Here is a 19,845-nt window from a genome sequence, read left to right on the forward strand (position 1 = left end):
ACTGTCGAATGTCTACTGTGCTTCCTTTTCTTACATATTTTTCTATTAAGGCTACTCAGCACTTTGCAGAGTTCTGGCCTCCTGGGGCTAAATGCTTTTCATTTAGAGCCATTATATTAACCTCAAGTTCCATGGGAGAAAATGGAGGCTCAGAGAGGTTAAGTAATTTTTGGTCTGGCTTAAGAGATGGATCTCTGAATACAGCATATCACTTTTAGGATTCTTGAATTTGAGACTTGACACTCTAAATGACTGTTAATTCATTTAACAAACATTTAATGAACAATTACACTGTGCTTTGAACTAAGTTGGCATCTTGAGACTTGGAAATGAATGTTAGACCACAAGTAAAAAAAAACAGTTACAGTTATTGAATGCTAATTTTGTATCAGACACTTTATAGATATTAGCTCATTTAACTTGTAAATACCTTGTTAGAAAAATACTGATATCCCTTTCTTTAAAAACTTTTCTTTGGGGGGCTGGAGTGGTAAGGCATCTGCCTTGCCTGAGATAGCCTAAGACGGACTGCGGTTAGTTTCCCCAGCATCCCATATGATCCCCCAAGCCAGGAGAGATTTCTGAGCGCATAGCCAGGAGTAACCTCTGAGAGTCACTGGGTGTGGCCTAAAAATCAAAACAAACAAACAAAACAAAACAAAAAGCAAAAATCTTTTTATTGGGGACTGAAGAGATAGTACAGTGGATAGAGTACTTGAATTGCACGTGGCCAACCCAGTTTCGAGCCTGGGAATCTCATATGATCTCTCGAGCACTGCCAGGTCTAATTCCTGCTTGATAAGCCAAGAGTAACCCCTGAGCATTGCTGGGTGTGACCCAAAACCAAGGAAAAAAATTATTTTTGTCAAGGCCAGAGAATTTGTACAGTGGGATAAAAAGCTTTTTTGTAGATGGCTAACACCAGTTTTGATCCCTGCAATGCCGCATAGTCTCCAGCACCACCAGGAATAATTCTAAGTATAGAGCCAGGAGTAACTCTTGAGCATCAACAGGGATACTCAGGGCTTCCTCTTGTCTCTGCACTCAGTATGGCTTGGATGGGGTGGGAGGAATGACCATATGTAGTTCTGGTATTGAGCCTGGGTTGGCTGCTTATGAGGCAAGTGCTTTACTGGCTGTACTGTTGCTCTGGACATTACTCCACTTTTATTTATTTATTTATTTATTTATTTTTAATAAATGAGGTTGATTGAGATTCATAGGCTGGCCCCAAATTATATCATCTGGAAGTAGCTAAGCTCAGGGTCTCTACCTTCCCAGTTTTTTTTTTTTGAGAAATAAAATCCTCTCTTACTTTTTGTTTTGAGGGTGTGTGTGTGCGAGTATGTATGTGTGTGTGTGTGTGTGTGTGTGTGTGTGTGTGTGTGCGCGTGTGTAAAGGACATTGCCCACAGCCAGTGGTGCTTAAGGCTTGCACATAGCTCTGCACTTAGGGATCACTCTTAAGGACTTTAAGCACCATCTTAAATGTTGGGGATAGAACCTGGATTGGCTGTATGCAAGGCAAATGCCTTATCCACTGAATGTCCTACCCACTGTACTACTGCTGCAAACCCTCTTTTTATTGTTGGTAATTTTGTTTGTTTTTGGGGGGCACACCTGGCGGCATTCAGGGGTTACTCCTGACTGCACTCAGAAATCACTACTGGCAGGCTCTGAGGGCCATATGGGATGCCAGAGATCAAACATGTGGGTCAGACACATGTAAGGCAAACAAACGTCCTACCTGCTGTGCATCACTCCAGCTCCATGTTGTTGGTATTTTTTTTGTCACTCCTACTCATCTTTCTGTGACCATGTGGTACCTGTGATTGAACTCAGGTCTCCTGCTTATAAAGCATGTTCTTTAGACTATTGAGCTATCTCTGACCTCTGGGCTATTCTTTTTTTTGGGGTCACACCCAGCAGCGCTCAGGGGTTACTCCTGACTCTATGCTCAGAAATTGCTCCTGGCAGACATGGGGGACCATATGGGATGCTGGGATTTGAACTACTGTCCTTTGTATGCAAGGCAAACACCCTACCTCCATGCTATCCTTCTGGCCCAAATTTTTTAAAATTGTTTTGAGAAGTACAGTATTTATCATCTTTAGAAAGTGGAGTAAATAGGGCCGGGCGGTGGCGCTCGAGGTAAGGTGCCTGCCTTACCTGTGCTAGCCTAGGAGACGGACCGCGGTTCGATCCCCCGGCGTCCCATATGGTCCCCCAATCCAGGAGCGACTTCTGAGCGCATAGCCAGGAGTAACCCCTGAGCGTCACCGGGTGTGGCCCAAAAAAACCAAAAAAAAAAAAAAAAAAAAGAAAGTGGAGTAAATAGTTTTACTTAAAGAAATTTACTTCTACACTGGTGAAGGGGGGTGTTCTGGTTATGACTGTAACCCAAATATGATCATGTTACTTAAATAAAAATATATTTAAAAAAATTTACTTCAAGGGCCGAAGTGAGAGCACAGCGGGTAGTGTGTTCTTCTTGCACATGGCAGTCCTCGTCATCCCACATGGTCCCTGAGCCTGCCAGGAGTATTTTCTGAGCATAGAGCCAGCCCTGAGCACCACAGGGTGTAGCCCAAAAACAACAGCCAAAAATAAATTTACTTAAGTAGGAAAATAGTCAGAGAGTGACAGAGACAGAGAGACAGAGACAGAGAGAGAGACAGAAACAGGGAGAGAGAGAGACAGAGACAGAGATAGAAAGACAAAGAGAACTGGGGGGGAAAGACTATTCTCAGTATTTATCTTGGGGATGAAATGATTTTATATTATCCATGAGGTAATATTAAAAGCTGTTTTCTCATTTTTACTTATTGATGGAATACTTACTGTTAAATGTTTAAATATTTCAGTCTTTTTTTTTGTTTTTCGGCCACACCTGGTGAAGCTCAGGGTCTACTCCTGGTTATGTGCTCAGAAATTGCTCCTGGGTGTCGGAGCAATAGCGCAGTGGTAGGGCATTTGCTTTTTATGTGGTTGACCCAGGATAGACCTCCATTCGATCCCTGATATCCCAAATGGTCCCCCAAGCCAGGAGCGATTTCTAAGTGCATAGCCAGGAGTACCCCGTGAGTGTCACTGGGTGTGGCTCCAAAAACCAAAAAACTAAAAAAAAAAAACCCCAAAAAAGAAATGAAACGAAACCAAACCAAACCACATGGCTCCTAGCTTGGGGGACCATATGGAACGCCTGGGATAGAAACCAGGTCCGTCCTGGGTCAGCCTCGTGCAAGGTAAGTGCCCTACCACTGTGCTACTGCTCCAATCCCTAAATATTTCAGTCTTTTAAGCAATGATTCAATGATTCATTATTTTCCCTCGTCCAGTTATAATATACTCTTCTTATTTTGGTATTTAAAAATAGTGTATTGTGTGGTTTGTGTAATCTTTCAATTTATTTTGGATTTAATTGGAGATCACATTTCACTACATTTGGAAGTCACTCATTGAAGACAAACTTTACTTTTAAATGACAATAGGTAAAATTGAGTCCTTACAAACAGGATGGGCTTATATCATTTTATTTATTTATTTTTTGGGGGCACACCTAACCATACTCAGTGTTTACTTGAATCAGGATCAGCTGTGTGCAAAACACGTTCCTTATCACTGTCCTATCTTTCTGACCTCTTTTGTTTTCCGTTTAAGGTTATGTGATTGCCACATTGACATTACAGCAATAGTGAACATGGACCCTGTACATACTTATAGTTTGCCCTGGGCCCAAGCAAAATCATGTAGCAATTCTGCTTTCAAGTTCCAGCACTGTACTAGTTCTCAAGACAATCTGTTATTTTTTCATATTTCTGGCCCTTTTACAAATTGGACAGTGGACATGAAAACTAAGGTCACACACAGAGCCATCAAACTTCAGCAGATTATTTGGCGGCTGGTGGATTGAATCCAGGACCCCACATAGTCATAGTCAAGGCATGCAAGGGCTTTGAATCCAGTACTTATACTTCTAGAGCCACCCTAGTAAGCTCATTAACTGTAATTTGGGGGTGAAACTATGAGCGAGTAGAGCTGCTACAGTTCTTTATTATTATTATTTTTTATTAACATTATTTTATTCATAAATGTGAATGATATTTTAATTGCTACATGTAATACAAATGCAGGGAATTCAATGTTACCTTTCAGATGACTATTTGGTCCTTTATTCTTTCCTTCACTTGTCTGCCAGCCTTTTATTTTTATTTATTTTTTAAAAATATCTTTATTTCAACATCTCGATGACAAATATGACTGTAGTTGGGTTGCAGACCCAGAAAGCACACCCCACCTTCACCAGTGCAACATTTCCATCACCACTGTCCCAAAGGAGGGAGATTTGCTCCAGTCCTTTATTAGCATAGCAGCTCAGTGGAACGGAACTTGAAACACTGCGGGATCCCCCCCCCCCCCCCCCCCGGGCGTGCCCATCCCGGTGCCCACCCAGGGCGGCCGGCAGCACACGCAGTTCCAACATCTGGCGGGCTGTAGGTGCTGGAGAACGGATCCGGGGAGATCCCGCCTTCTGGCCGCGGCCGCGCGCGCTCCGAGCGGGCGGGCGCTCGTGCGCGCGGCGGTTGTGTGTTGCTAGTGAGTTTCCCAAGTTCACATAGGCCCCGGGTTGGCATGGCAACCGGGCAACCTGTTCCAGAGCCGCCGCCTGGCCTGCCTTTCCCCGCACATGCCGCTTGCCATCGCTGGCGCTGGGGCCCGGAGCCCATCCCAGGATGCACCGCGCCAGCCCAGTCCCCAGTGGGCCGCCATGTTGTCGGAGTGAAAGGTAAGGGGGAGCGAGAGCGCCAGCGAGAGAGCGAGAAGAAGAAGAAGAAGATCGGGGGGCTGAAAATCCATCTTCATCCGACCGCTCCGCCCGTGAGTATCCGCACCCCACCGCCCCCAAACGCTGCTCCGGACCCCCAGCGAGCAGATTCTCCCTTTATCTTGGTGTTTGGAGAGCGGCTAAGGGGGGGTTGAGCCAGAGCTTTTGGGGGAAAGCCTCCCGGGCCCTCGGCTCAGGCTTCTCGCACTCGCTCTGCCTCCCTCCTACATGTTGGGGAGGCAGCGGCAAGGCCCTATTGTTAGCCGAGGAGGGAGGGGGTGGGGAGCGGGGTCGAAGCGAGGCAAATGCGGGCTGGCTGGCTTAGGCCTGTGCCCAGGGCCATCCATGTGCCTCTCTGCAATTTTGGCTTGGCCCCGCTGGAGCCCCCCACCCCCCCAAAAAAAAGATTGATGTTGCCATTCTGGTTGCTTTTTTATTTATTTAATTTTGGTTTTTTGTTTTTGGATGGGTTTGAAAAGGATCCCAGTCTTCCTCTCTTCTCTTGGCCATGAAGTCTTTCTTTCTTGAGCTTCCCTGGATTTCCTGGACTTCTTTCTTGGCCGCCGAGCTGGAGGAAGAACAATACATCGCTTCTAGGTGCTGCCGTGGCCCCTCTCTGCTCGGGCTAGGTTCGGGACCCGCCACCGGGGGGGAACTTTGCCAGCTTTCAATGTGGAGAAGTGTCGATCAGGAAGTTTGAGATGGGCTCTGAGATTCCTGGGGTGCTCGGGGCCTTTTGTTTAACGCGAGAGCTGCTTTATTTATTTATTTTTTTATTATTTTTTGGGGGGGTGGCTTCTTCCTTCCTCTTTGAGCCTTCCCAGTGCCGGGTGCCTTCTTTGGGTCCTGCCTCGAAAAGGGGGGGCTTTATAAAGCCCGGGCCAAAGGGAACCACCTCGACTCTTAATCCTGGATAGTTTTATTTTATTTTTGCATGGCTCCCCGAATGCTTTCTTTCGGTAAACAGACCTCCTCTGCTAGACTTCTTTTCTCGGTACCACTCCCACGTCAAGTGTGTGTGTGGGGGGAAACTCCGCTCCCCAGACCCTCCTGCGGCTCCCCGACCCCCCAAAAGCCTTCCACTCGTAGTAGGTGCGAGGGTTTTTCGCCTCCCCCATAACTCGGAGAATCACTACTCTTTGTTGTCGGTCGACTGGAGAAAACTGCGTTCGGAGCTGTCGGTTCGCTTCCTTACTCTCTCTGCCCGGGGTTGAGAATGAGAGTGGATATGATTTCCCCATCCCCCCCGCACGGCTTTGGGTTCTTGGTTTTTACTTTTTGGAAACAATAGGGTCTATAGCTTTAGCCTTTTTGGGGGCTTGTTTTGGGGAAATCAACCTGAAAACTCAATAGGGCCCAACTAGGAATTTTATTTTGCGATGAAGTTTTTTAGTGAGCAGGACCCATGTTTTGATGATCCATTGTTAATTTTAACTTTATAAAACTCTCTCTCTCTAGGAATTTTATTTTGCGATGAAGTTTTTAGTGAGCAGGACCCATGTTTTGATGATCCATTGTTAATTTTAACTTTATAAAACTCTGTTATCTAGATCTCTGGAAAATATTTCTGGTTCTGGACTTTTTTTTTTTTTTTTAGTTCGGATTTTGTTTTAGCTACAATTGAATTCTTGACAAAGGCCATAGTTTTTTTTTTTTTTTTTTTTTTTGAGCCTGAAGTTTTTAGTTTGGATTTTGCGTTTGAGAGAAAAGAAAATGCTTTACCGTTTATAACCACAAAATGTTTTCTTTCGGTGTGATAAAATAAATACCCTTGAAGCTTCTGATCCTTTTAGTAAATAAGAAGGGAGAGTTACGGAGATAAATTAAACCGTGTTCCTTTGTTCGAAATAATATGTTATTTAAAAACTAATAAACTTGTAAACAGGTTGAAAGCTGGAAGAGTAGTCAACACTTAATTCTAATTGCTTAAGTAGTTATTTTTATATGTCATACTTTGTAAAAAAGTTGCATTTCAGCTGCTGCTCGACTTTGTGGTTCTTTAAAAGATATCAGCAACTTGATGTTTTCTAATTTTAAGGGACTTAAATTTTTTTGGCCTTGGTTTTTAAAATACTCCAAAATTATCCAAAAACACTTGTTAATTGCTTAGGTTATTTGCTAAATTCCTGATTGTCCCTTCTGGCCGACTCTGAGAAACTGCCCTGCCTCATTAGGTAAAGCAGGAAGTCTCAGGGCATACAGATAGCTTTACAAAAGCCAATTGTTTTGTTTGAACATTTTTATAGACGTCTTCCCCCACCCCCATATAGCACGAAGTTGCGTTCTGTGTGTCTTAGAGTTAAACACCTATTTTCATATGGATAGTCATTATCGGAAAGGTATTGAGGTGACTTTATTTTAGGAAGAATAGTATTTGGCTGTTTTAGAAACAAAGTTCAAAATTGGTGGCAACTAAATTCCTTGGGGTCTCATTATAGCGACTTTAAATGTATCGAAAACTTGAATTTTGATAAAGAAACTTATGAGCCATAAAGGAAATGATGCCTTGCATTTTCTCGATGAGGAAATGGTATTAGAGGTTGCAAGTTTAGTGGTAAAACTCTGGTTTTGAGGCCCTGTCTTGCTCTCAAACGTTGTTAAGATATTCTCCCGTGGAAGAGAATGGCATTGGCTTGCTAATAAGAGGCGGGTAAATTCTTTTACAAAGTCACACGGGGAAAGCACTTTGCAAAGACTGGCAATGGCGATCAACACAGCTCTAACTTAGTGGTTTGGGTACCTAAATAGAAACATTTTATTCATGAAAGAAGAAAGCAAAGGCTACAAAGTACCAGACTCTCCTAGTTTCGGGGAAAGGTTCCAGACTGGAATTGTGATCTACCAGTAGGACTTCCAAATTAGGTTTTGAAGAAATTCGCCAATTCAATTGTCTTCTTACTTCTGGCTTCAAAACATGAATTTCATATGAAGTTCGAAGCAAATGTGTCTTTATCTGGAGGTTTAATTATGTTTTAAAGACAAAGAACTTAATAGATGTACCCTAAAGTATGTTTGCTTTTGAAATGTCCCAGGTGTAGGAAGCGCGGAGGCATTTATTTATTAGTTGCAGAGATTTGGAGTCAGTCTTGAATTAACACTCCGGTGGCTGTAGGCGTGTAGGTTCTAGCTGGTCACTGATTAATTTGTAGCAGTTACTTTTTAAAACTTGATTACTTGTCTCCTTTTTTTAAGCAATCACAGGCTGACAAGTAATGTAATGTACAAAGGTTTTTTTTTGTTCTTAAGCAATTTAAATAGTAATGGTTCTTAGTATCATTCTAAAGATTAATTGTAACAATTGCATCTTGTTTATTTGTGACGAATCCGCCAGGAGAGGATAGGAACTGATTTTGGATACAAAAAGGATTTTGCTTCCAATCCCCCTCTCAGCTGATTGGCTTTGACAAAGGCATAACTTTCTTGTACTTTCCTGTTTTTTGCTTCTGTGCTTTTGTGTGAATTAGGGAATAGATGGAATATATTTGCCACAGGGTTGTGTCTAGGGAATTTGTTTTTTGGTAGCAAGCTTTTGGCACTCATAGAGTGCCTGCTTGAATTTGGTTTGTCTTAGGTTGTTTATGGGAATTGAAGAACTAAACATTGTAGTATTGGTGAACATTGTGTTGGTTCCCCCCCCCCCCCACCAATAGCGGTTGAGAAGGTTCAGGCAAAGGACATTTTTATTGCAGTTTTTGGATCAGGGATTTTGGTATTTCTCCAAGGAGCACTCTATGAATATAGTGTACTTCTCAAAGTCTTTTTTTCAGGGGTGGTGCTCAGTGCTTTACTTCTGGCTCTGCTCAGGGATTACTCCTGGTGGGGATTGGGAGACCCTATGGAGTCCCAGGGATTAAACCTTAGCCTGCCATGTGCAAGGTGTTCCCGATTTTATTTTATCATATTATTTTCTTCTTTGCTTTTGGGTCACACCCAATGATGCTCAAGGCTTACTCCTGGTTCATGGCCAATGGGATGCTGAGATTGAATTTGGGTTAGCCATGTGCAAGGCAAATGCCCCACCTGCTGTCTCCTAATTTTATTACTTTAATTTAATATTTGTCTTTTGGGCTACACCCAGTGGTGGTCAGGGGTTACTCCTGGCTCTGTGCTCAGAAATCGCTCCTGGCAGCCTCTGGGGACCATATGGGATGCAACGCAAATGCCCTACCCCACTCCAGCCCTGTATCTCCTAATTTTAAAGTTAAAAAAATTTGGAGTCACACTGCTGGACTGTATTTAGAGTTTACCCTTGCCTCTTGAGGTGCCTAGGGGAACATATATGGTGGCGAGGAGAGATATGGAACAGGGCTAACCAAAGTAAGTCAAGGTCCTTAATCCCTATATTGACTCAGCCTTATTGGATATTCTAAATTTTATTTGTTTGTTTGTTGTTTTGGAGTCACATTAGGCAGTACTCAGGGCTTACTCCTGGCCCTGATGGTATTATTCTTGGGTTAGAGGTTACTCCTGGTTGGGCCTGGAGAGATACTACAGTAGGTAAATTGCTTGCCTTTTATTGAACTGAGTTCAATGCCCATCACCTCATATGATCCTCTGAGCAATGCTAAGAATAATTTTCTGAGTTCAGAGCCAGGAGTAACTAACTGATCATTGGTGGGTGTGACCCCAAAATTTAAAAAAGTGAAAAAGGCTTACTGGCTCAGGAATTACTCCTGATGGGATTTGGGAGATCCTTTGGGTGCTGGAAATGAAATATGGGTCGGCCTTGCTCAAGACAAATGCCTTACCTGTTGTACTATCCAGTACCAGGATTTAAATTTTTGTTCATTGACATAAACTGCTTCAGCCATAAAGTGACATTTTATAAAGCTCTGTTTTCAGTTCACTTAAATATCTGTGACGGTAGATTTAAAGTATAAATAAATAAGTTTATTTAAAGTATAAATAAATAAGTTCGAACTTGATTGAGGTCTAATTCATATAGTTATATTTGCTCACAACTTGTTGCCCTGCAGTTGCTTTGAGTACTGATCTCAAATTTTGTCAGTGCTTGCCATCACCTAAACTTGTTTCCATATTAAACAGTCATCAACTTAAAACTGGAGGGGCCGGAGAGATAGCATGGAGGTAAGGCGTTTGCCTTTCATGCAGGAGGTCATCGGTTCGAATCCCGGCGTCCCATATGGTCCCCCGTGCCTGCCAGGAACAATTTCTGAGCCTGGAGCCAGGAATAATCCCTGAGCACTGCCGGGTGTGACCCAAAAACCACAAAAAAAAAAAAAAAAAAAAAAAAAAAAAAAACTGGAGGCTTTACTTTAGAAAATTGTATATATATTGGAGCCAGAGAGATAGTACTGCACAGAGGGTAAAGTGCTTGCCTTATATTTGGTTGATCTGAATTTGATCTCTGGCACCCCCATATGATCTCTTTAGCATTGCCAGGAATAATCCCCAATGACCTGAGCTCTGCCAGGTCTGGGGGTAGGGGGAGAAAATTGTGTATAATAATATTTAAAAAAGTTTATCTTTGGGCCATTGTCAATGGTTCTTGGAGACAGTAAACTCTTAGCTCTGTGTTTGGGGGGAAGGCAGCATACTCGGGAACCACGTTGTGCTGGGGTCTATTTGATGCATTCACCCTAACTTAATAAACTATCTCTGGCCCAAAATTGTGCATCTTTAAGTTATTTACTGCTTTCTAGAAACTTCTCTGTTAATAATGGGCAAAAGACATGAGCTTGGGCCCGGAGAGATAGCACAGCGGTGTTTGCCTTGCAAGCAGCCGATCCAGGACCAAAGGTGGTTGGTTCGAATCCCGGTGTTCCATATGGTCCTTCATGCCTGCCAGGAGCTATTTCTGAGCAGACAGCCAGGAGTAACCCCTGAGCACTGCTGGGTGTGGCCCAAAAACCAAAAAAAAAAAAAAAAAAAAAGACATGAGCTTAATTTTTAGCTTGATGTGTATCAAATAACTTAAATATTTTTTAAACATTTGTGTGACTTGTTTGTCCTTAGGTGTTGGTGGAATGAGCGTTGCATGTGTCTTGAAGAGAAAAGCAGTGCTTTGGCAGGACTCTTTCAGCCCCCACCTGAAACATCATCCTCAAGAACCAGCTAATCCCAACATGCCTGTTGTTTTGACATCTGGAACAGGGTCGCAAGCGCAGCCACAACCGGCTGCAAATCAGGCTCTTGCAGCTGGGACACACTCCAGCCCTGTCCCAGGATCTATAGGAGTTGCAGGCCGTTCCCAGGACGACGCTATGGTGGATTACTTCTTTCAGAGGCAGCATGGTGAGCAGCTTGGGGGAGGAGGAAGTGGTGGAGGCGGCTATAATAATAGCAAACATCGATGGCCTACTGGGGATAACATTCATGCAGAACATCAGGTAAAAAAAGTTCACTATTTCAGCTTTGCAACTCTTACAATTACTGTCCACTTAGGATTTCTGTTTTTAGTGAATGTTTTGTAAAACCTAATTTGTTAATTTGTTAATTTCAGTTACTTGTTTTGAAGGATGATTGTTGTAATATTGTAACTGGATCATTTATCATTCTGGTGATAAGTGATAAAAACAAATGACCGTTTGATTATAATAAAGACTTTAGGCTGTTTAAAATTGTTCATCGAATTTCGGGTATTTTTCTTTTTACCCCGATGGGGTGCTCAGGGCTTATTCATGGCTCTGCACAGGGATCTCTCCTAGCAGTGTTTAGGGGACCATATAGAGTGCTGGGGTGAACTTGAGATGGCTTTGTGTAAGGCCAGCACCATATTCATTATATTATCTCTCTGGTCCCATCTGGGTATACTTTTGTTGTTTTTTTTTTTTTAGTCAGTACTCAGTGTTTACTTCTCTGCTAAGGGGACCATTTTTGGGGAATGAACCTGAGTTGGCCATGTGTAGGGCAAGCACCTTACCCATTTCTCTAGCTCTGTTTTTTTTTTAAACCAGTTTTTAAAACAAAGGTACTATCCCTTCACTTTCCTGACATTTTTTTTCTTCCTTTTTTTATTGTTTTTTTTTTTTGGGGTGGGGTGGGGTGGGGTAGGTGGGCCAAACCTGGTGACGCTCAGGGGTTACTCCTGGCTCTGCTCAGAAATCGCTCATGACTTGGGGGACCATATGGGATGGGGGACCATATGGGATATCGATCCACGGTCAGTCATAGGTCAGCCGTTTGCAAGGCAAATACCCTACCGATGCACCATCGCTCTGGCCCTATTCCTGACATGTTTTAAGTACTGTTGGTCTCTTGTTAAGTTGAATACATATTTTAGAATTTTACCTGTTGATTGTGGTGACTTGTTTTTTTTTTTGGTGTTTGGATCACACCTGGTGGTGCTCAGGGTTACTCCTGGCTCTGCACTCAGAAATCGCTCCTGGCAGGCACGGGAGACCATATGGGATGCCGGGATTCAAACCACTGTCCTGGGCCTGCTGCATGCAAGGCAAACACCCTACTGTTGTGCTATCTCTCCGGTTCTGTGACTTTACAGTCTTACATTCTTTACATTTCTGTTTTGATCATACTTGATAGTGCTTAGGGGTTATTTCCTGCACAACACTCTGGGTCACTCTTGGCAGTACTTGTTACAGAATATGGAATCTGAGCCTCAAACTTATAAAACATGAATTCCAGCCTTTTGAGCTATCTTCCTGGTTCTGTTTTTAAACATTGTAATTGAAAGTAGTAGAAAGTTGGTAAATTAGCTGCTCATATAAAAGAAAAAAACCTTTTCTGGTTTTTTGAGCCATATCCGTTGATGTTCAGGGGTTACTCCTGGCTATGTGCTCAGAAATCACTCCTGGCTTGGGGCACCCTATGTGATGCTGGGGGATCGAACCTCAGTTTGTCCTAGGCTAGTTCACTCAAGGCAGATGCCTTACACCCTGTGCCATCGCTCCGACCCTGAAAAAACTTTTTTTTGGGTTTTGGGCCACACCCATTGACGCTCAGGGGTTACTCCTGGCTATGCGCTCAGAAATTGCTCCTGGCTTGGAGGGTCCATGTGGGATCCCGGGGATTGGGGATCAAACCAGGGTCTGTCCTGGATTGGCTGTGTGCAAGACAAATGCCTGCCTGCTATGCTGTCACTCCGTCCCATCCTATGAAAATTCATTTGAAAATTTTTATTTTTGGATCACCCCTGGCTTACTCCTGACCTGAACTGAGGATACTCAGTACTCTCCTGGGTACTTTATATGGTGCTGGGAGATTATGTGGAATTTGAACTGGGATTGGTTTTGCAAAGGCAGGTCCCTATACTCTCCTGTATTGTCTTTTGAAATGGAACTGCTACACTTTAACTGATATAGCTAATGTTTTGTGTCAGAGGAGTGAATGTGGTTTTAGTTTAAGTTTCCTCCTCTTGTTCTAAGTACTTGTTTCACTAATTACTTGTTTCACTGGGCTGTTTTTGTTTTTGGGCTATACCCAGTGGTCCTCAGGGATCACTCTTGGCACTGCTTGGGAATCTTATGGGATCATGAGGTTTGAGTCCGGTGGTCTGCATGCAAGGCAAGTGCCCTAACTAGTGTACTATCTCACTGTCTTTCATTGGGCTAATTTTTAAAAATTTGTTTGGTTTTTGAGGGGCCGGAGCGATAGCACAGTCGTAGGGTGTTAGGGCATTTACTTTGCACCCGTCTAACCCAGGACTGACCCTGGTTCGATCCCCGGGCATCCCATATGGTCCCCCAAGCCAGGAGCGATTTCTCAGTGCAATACCAGGAGTAACCGCTGAGCGTCACCAGGTGGCCCAAAAACAAAAAAGGTTTTCTTTTGGTTGTTTGGTTTTTGGTTCTTTGACCTTACCTAGAGTTTTTAGCACTTATTTCTGTTTATTCAGGGATTATTCCTTGTGGTGCTCTAGGAACCATTTCCCCCTATTTGCTCTCTTAGGCCCCCTTGAGGCCCAAGAGAGCAAAGTAAATTTGGGGTAAAAAGAAAGGGCATTCTCACAAAGACAGATACTGAATGCCAGGCTAAGATTTAATTCTGTAGTCAACAGGAGCTTTTGAGTGTACAGATATGGGATTTTTTTCTTTTTTCTTTTGGGCCATACCGGGAAGTGCTCAAGACTTAACTTCTGGCTCTGAAATCAAGTCACTCCTGATGGGCACTATCTGGGATGTTGGGGGGGTCAAACTATATGGGGACCAGATAGGTTACAAGCAAGGCAAGCACCCTGCCTACTTACTTGCTCTTTGGTCCCAGAACTGACTTTTATTCAGTGTTATTTTAGGAAGATTAGATTAGAGTAGGTTAAAAATTAAGACTAATAGATACCTACTCTACCAACCCTGGTGTGAACCCTGGTGTGAAGAATGTTTGGAGGGGCTGAGAGAGATAGTTCAGTGGGTTAGACTCTTGCATGTGGCTAACCTTAGTTTAATCCCCAAAGCCTCATGTGGTGGTCCTGAGCCTGCCAAGAGTGACCCCTGAGTGCAGAACCAGAAGTAAGCCCTGAGCACAGCTGGATGTGGCCCAAAAACAAAACCAAAAAAGAATATATGAGTTCAGACATGCACAAAACCATAGACATCTTAGGGTTTGGGATGTGCCTGATAGCTTTGTATATGTGAGGCTCTCGGGTTGTTTATGTGGCCCTTAAAAAAAACAACAACCTCCAAACAAAAATCATTTTTATGGGCTGGAAGATAGATCAAAGTATTTGGGCACATGCTTTGCATGCAGGAGCCTATGGTTTGATCTCTAGCACTAACTAGTTGGTCCCCTGAGCACTGCTGGAGACTGGGGTAGGTTTTTGAGCACTGTTGGGTGGGCCCGAAAACAAACATTTTACAGAATTTATGCCCTGGGAAATGAATTGGATTAAAGAATTGGAGAGGCGGCTCTAATTTGGATAAAAATCCATCAGTTTTTTAGTATTGTTGAATATAGATTGGTATTTGCCAATATCTCCCTATCACTGCCATATCTCCTGATCCCTGAATGCAGAACCAGGGGTAATCTCTGAGCACAGTTGGGTGTGGTCCCAAAACAACAAAACTTACCTCCATTTCCTTCCCCAAATATCAAAAACTCGGAGTGTTCTACCTATTGCTAAACTAGCAGATTAAATGCTGGGATAGTCTTTATTTTTTTTCTTCTTAAATTAAGAAGGTTTATCGGAAAGTAGAAGAGAAACTCCCTCAGTATAGACTTAGGTTACTCTGGGCCAATTCTTGGTAGTAGGGCTCTAAGACTTAAGATTTGGATGTGTTATATTGAAGACCTATCCTGGTTGTTTATCTTGTGCTCTGCCATAAGGGAGTTTTATACAAGTCAATTAACAATTTGTTGGACGACAAAAACAGTTTCTATCCAAGGGGCCTGAAAGTGACCCAACTTGTAATTGGCATTAATTACAACACCACTTTTTGGGGGCCAGATTCATGACCAACAGTAATGAATTTATGGTGGTTGCTTTGTTGTAGATGTGGACTACGTAAGTCCTTCAGTCATTAGAGTGAATTTAATTTTGTTTTTCATCATATTGAGAACTGAGGTCTTATGCATACTAGACTTGTCCTTTGCCACATTCCTGGTCCCATTATTATTATTATTATTATTATTATTCCCATTATTATTATTATTATTCCTATTATTATCATCATCATCATCATCATTTGGTTTTTGGGCCACACCCAGCAGTGCTCAGGGATTACTCCTGGCTCTGCACTCAGAGATCGTTCCTGGTAAGTGCAGGGAACCATATGGATGTCGGGGATTGAATTTGGGTCTGTCCTGGGTCAGCAGTATCCAAGGCAAATGCCCTACCGTTATGCTATCACTCTGGCCCTCGTCATCATTATCAACAGCTGTGCTCGGTGATCATTTGGTGATGCTTGGGGGACCATTTGTAATCTATTGTTATTATTAACTGTGCTCAGTGATCACTCTTGGTGATGCTTGGGGGAACATTTGTAATGTCCAGGATTGAACCTGGGTAGACTGTGTCTGAGACAAACATTTTTTTTTTTTTGGGGGGGGTTTTGGTGTTTGAGTCATAACTGGCAGCACTCAGGGGTTAGTCCTGGCTCTGCACTCAGAAATCTCTCCTGGCAGACACGGGTGGGGTGGGGGGGACACGACCATCTGGGATGCTGGAATTTGAACCAAGTCAGTCCTGGATTAGCCGCTTGCAAGGCAAATGACCTACCACTGTGCTATCTCATCGGCCCCTGAGACAAACATCTTTTTTTTTTTTTGGGGTCACACCCGGCAGCACTTGGGTTCCTCCTGGTTCTACGTTCAGAAATCACTCCTGGCAGGCTCAGGGGACCTTGTGGGATGCCGGGATTCGAACCACCGACCTTTTCTGCATGTAAGGCAAATGCCTTACCTCCATGTTATCTCTCTGGCCCGAGACAAACATCTTAACCACTGTATTATCTTTTCTTCCCCATTCCCAGTTGTAATTTTAAATTTCTTTTTTAGTCTTGTTTTGATCTCTTGAACTGAACTATCCTGGGTCAAAATGTTGTTTTGGAGCCACTCTTTTTTTTTTTTTTTTTTGGTCACACCCAGCAGTGCTCAGGGGTTAATCCTGTCTTTACGCTCAGAAATCGCTCCTGGCAGGAGATATGGGTTGCCGAGATTCGAACCACTGACCTTCTGCATGCAAGGCAAACCTTGCATGCTATCTTTCCTGCCTCTGGTGCCACTCTTGTTAAAAATATGGAACGCTTCACGAATTTGCGTGCCACTCTTGATGGTTATCAGGACTTATTCCTTCCTCTGTACTTGGATTGATCACTCCTGTGCTCCTGGCAATGCTTGGAATGAACAGGAATCAGTTGCATGCAAGGCAAACAAGCACCTTAATCTCTTCATTATCTCTCCAGCCTATGTTATATAATTTTTTTTCATACCTCCTTTATAGTCTTTTGAAATTTTGGCATTGTTCAAATGAGAGAGAGAAAACTAATTTTGCACTCAGATTAAGCATGGGGGGCAGGATCAACAATTCCCAGCAACTCAGCTGTGTTGGGAAATATGGCAACCGGCAGAACCCAGTTGGATACAGTGTTTGGATTGTAATGTAATTGAAAAAAGGAAGGACTTCTTTAACTGGAGCTGTTACTGATAGTGAGAAAGTGATCTTGTCTGGAGGGAGTACAAAAGAATTTGAGAGTCACTGCAAATAATAGAAACATTTTCTGAGCATATGCATCCTAGTTATTGAGCCAAATATGTTTATGTATTTTTGGTTCTGAGATTGAATTTAGGGTCTCATACATGTGAGTCATACATTACACCTCTGATCCCTGGCCTCTTATTTTCTCTATTTAATCTTAAAATCCTATACTTAATTCTTAATTTTTTTTTTTAGTTTTTGGGTCACACCTTTCATGGGGACCATATGGGATACTGGGATTTGAACCACTGTCGGTCCTGGGTTGGCTGCTTGCAAGGCAAATGCCCTACTGCTGTGCCATCTCTCCAGCCCCAAACCAATATAATTCATAGGCTTTCGTTTATTTATTTTTTTTGCCACACCTGGTACCCCTGGCTATGCGCTCAGAAATCGCTCCTGGCTTGGGGCACCATATGGGATGCCAGGGGATCGAACTGATGTCTGTCTTGGGTCAGCTGTGTGCAAGGCAAACGCCCTACTGCTACACTGTTGCTCTGGCCCCAGGCTCTAAAATCCTATATTAAATTTATGAATAATCCTTTAAGGGACAATTTTTGTTGTTGTTACTGTTTTTGGGCCATATATGGTGAAGCTCAGGGGTTATTCCTGTCTCTGCATTCAGAATTACTCCTAGTGGTGCTTGGGGGACATATGGGGTGCCAGGGATTGAATCAAGGCAAATGCCCTCCCCATTGTACTATTGCTCCATCCCTGGATTGTTCTCTTTTTTGACATATGAAAGTTATATTTTGTTACTAGATAGAACTTGGTTTTTATATCTTTTTATTTTATTTTTTGTTTTTGGTTTTTGGGCCACACCTGGCGGTGCTCAGGGGTTACTCCTGGCTATCTGCTCAGAAATAGCTCCTGGCAGGCTCTGGGGACTATATAGGACGCTGGGATTCGAACCAACCACCTAAGGTCCTGGGCCGGCTGCTTGCAAGGCAAATGCCGCTGTGCTCTCTCTCTAGCCCCTTATTTTATTTTTCATAGATTGTCCATGCTCTTTCTCCCTAGAAATGATTATAGTCTTTTGTTTTGGAATCACACCCAGCAGTTCTAAGATTTATTACTGGTTCTGTACTCTGGAATCACTCCTGTTGGGCTCTTGGGACTATACATGGTGCTGGGGATCAAACCCATGCTAGCCATGTATATGAAAGACAAGTTGTCTACCTGCTGTACTCCAGTTCTAATTCTAGTCATAAAAAGTAAGCCAGCCAGGAATGTAGCTCAGCAGGTAGAGCACTTGCCTTGCTTATCTGGGAATGTGGCTTAGATTCCTGGCATCTTCCAACAGCAGTAAGTTATCACCACCAAAAATTAAACCATCAGGATCTAGGGATCTGGCCCAGGTGGTAGAGCTATATCTTGTTGTATGATGTTTTAAATTTTTTAAAAAAAAATAATTGAATCACCATGAGATACAATTTAAAAAAGTTATTGATAGCTGAGTCATAGAGTCATAGAGTTCTAATACTTACCTCTTTGCCAGTGTTCATTTCCTGCTACCATTCCCCCAGTTTCCATCTTTGTGCCGTGTTGGCTGGACTCTGGTTTGATTCTCGGTATCCCGTATGTTTCCCCAAGCCTGCCTGGAGTGACTTCTGAGCGCAGAGCCAAGTTACCCCTGAGTGTGGCCAGATGTGATCCAAAAACCAAAATCAAAAAAAAAAAAAGAAAAAAGAAAGAAAGAAAGAAATGAAACTGTTATGACAAATGACATATTTCAAGGTCAAAAACTTAGCATCATTTTTGTTTGTTTATATTTGGGCCTTGCCCTGTGGTCAGGGATCATTTTGTGGCACAATCAAGTATCCATATGAGGTGCCAGATATCATTCATTAGTCAGCCATGTACATGACAGGCAGTCTACCCACTGGACTGTCTTTCCAGTCCATAAGATCATATGTGGCATAAGTAGTTTAGCTTGAATTTTAAAGAAAATAAACTTGATAAAGGAATGTACATAGAAATATTTATTTTTTTCCTGTCATCATCTTTTTTCAGGAGGGCAGTAATGCTAAATGCTAAAGACTTATTTGATTTTGGGGCCACACCTGGTGATGCTCGGGTTACTTGCTATGTGTTCAGAAATTGCCCCTGGCTTGGGGGACCATATGGGACACCGGGGGATCAAGCCGCTGTCTGTTCTAGGTTAGCACATGCAAGGCAAACGCCCTATCGCCTATGCCATCTCTCCGGCCCCTAAAGACTAATTTGTTATTATACATGCAATTTGTTTAGTAACTGGAAACCTTTATCTCTTTCCAGACAGAAAAATTCAGTATAAAGTGGGCTTATTAAATGGGTGCTGAAAGAGGATAAAGTGATATGCTATAGTACAGAGGGGTTGAGGGAGGGAGAGAGAATGACTGGTAGGCATGGGGATGGGGTGGGAATGAAACTGGGGACACTGGTGGCAGAAAATGTGCACTGGTGAAGGGTGGTGTACATTCTATAACTGAAACTCATTCATGAACAATTTTGTATCCACGGTGTTTAAAGTAATTATAAAAAAATAAAATAATCTTACTGCAGTACATTCTTGATACTACTAGGCAGTTTATTCCTGTTGTTGGACCTTTTTATCTTTAGCTTTAAAACATTTTATTTGGGGGGAGGGCTGGAGCAATAGTACAATGGGTAGGGTGCTACTTTGCACATGGCCTACCCAGGTTTGTTTTCTGACACCCCATATGAATCCCACTCCTAGCCCCCAGCAGTAACCAGCAGATCTAGGTGTAACCCGTGAGCATAGTTGGGTGTGACCAAATATAAAAAGCAACAAAGCAGGGGCTGGAGAGATAGCATGGAGGTCGGGTGTTTGCCTTGCATGCAGAAGGATGGTGGTTCAAATCCTGGCATCCAATATGGTCCCCTGAGCCTGCCAAGAGCGATTTCTGAGCAT

At 43.0% G+C, this 19,845-nt stretch overlaps 1 protein-coding gene across 4 annotated transcripts in view; it reads left to right on the forward strand.

Annotated features, from left to right (window-relative positions):
- The first annotated feature begins 4,747 nt into the window (after positions 1-4,747).
- Positions 4,748-19,845, forward strand: part of PUM1 (pumilio RNA binding family member 1) — a 141,791-nt gene continuing 126,693 nt past the window's right edge. For all 4 annotated transcript variants that reach the window (XM_049774636.1, XM_049774637.1, XM_049774638.1 and 1 more), the window contains exons 1-2: positions 4,748-4,878; positions 10,802-11,175. In XM_049774636.1, the coding sequence (XP_049630593.1) occupies positions 10,813-11,175 (363 nt within the window). In that variant the 5' untranslated portion in view covers positions 4,748-4,878; positions 10,802-10,812. The remainder of the gene's footprint in view (positions 4,879-10,801; positions 11,176-19,845) is intronic.

This window comes from Suncus etruscus, chromosome 6 (genome assembly GCF_024139225.1).
Source record: "Suncus etruscus isolate mSunEtr1 chromosome 6, mSunEtr1.pri.cur, whole genome shotgun sequence".
Lineage (NCBI taxonomy): Eukaryota > Metazoa > Chordata > Mammalia > Eulipotyphla > Soricidae > Suncus > Suncus etruscus.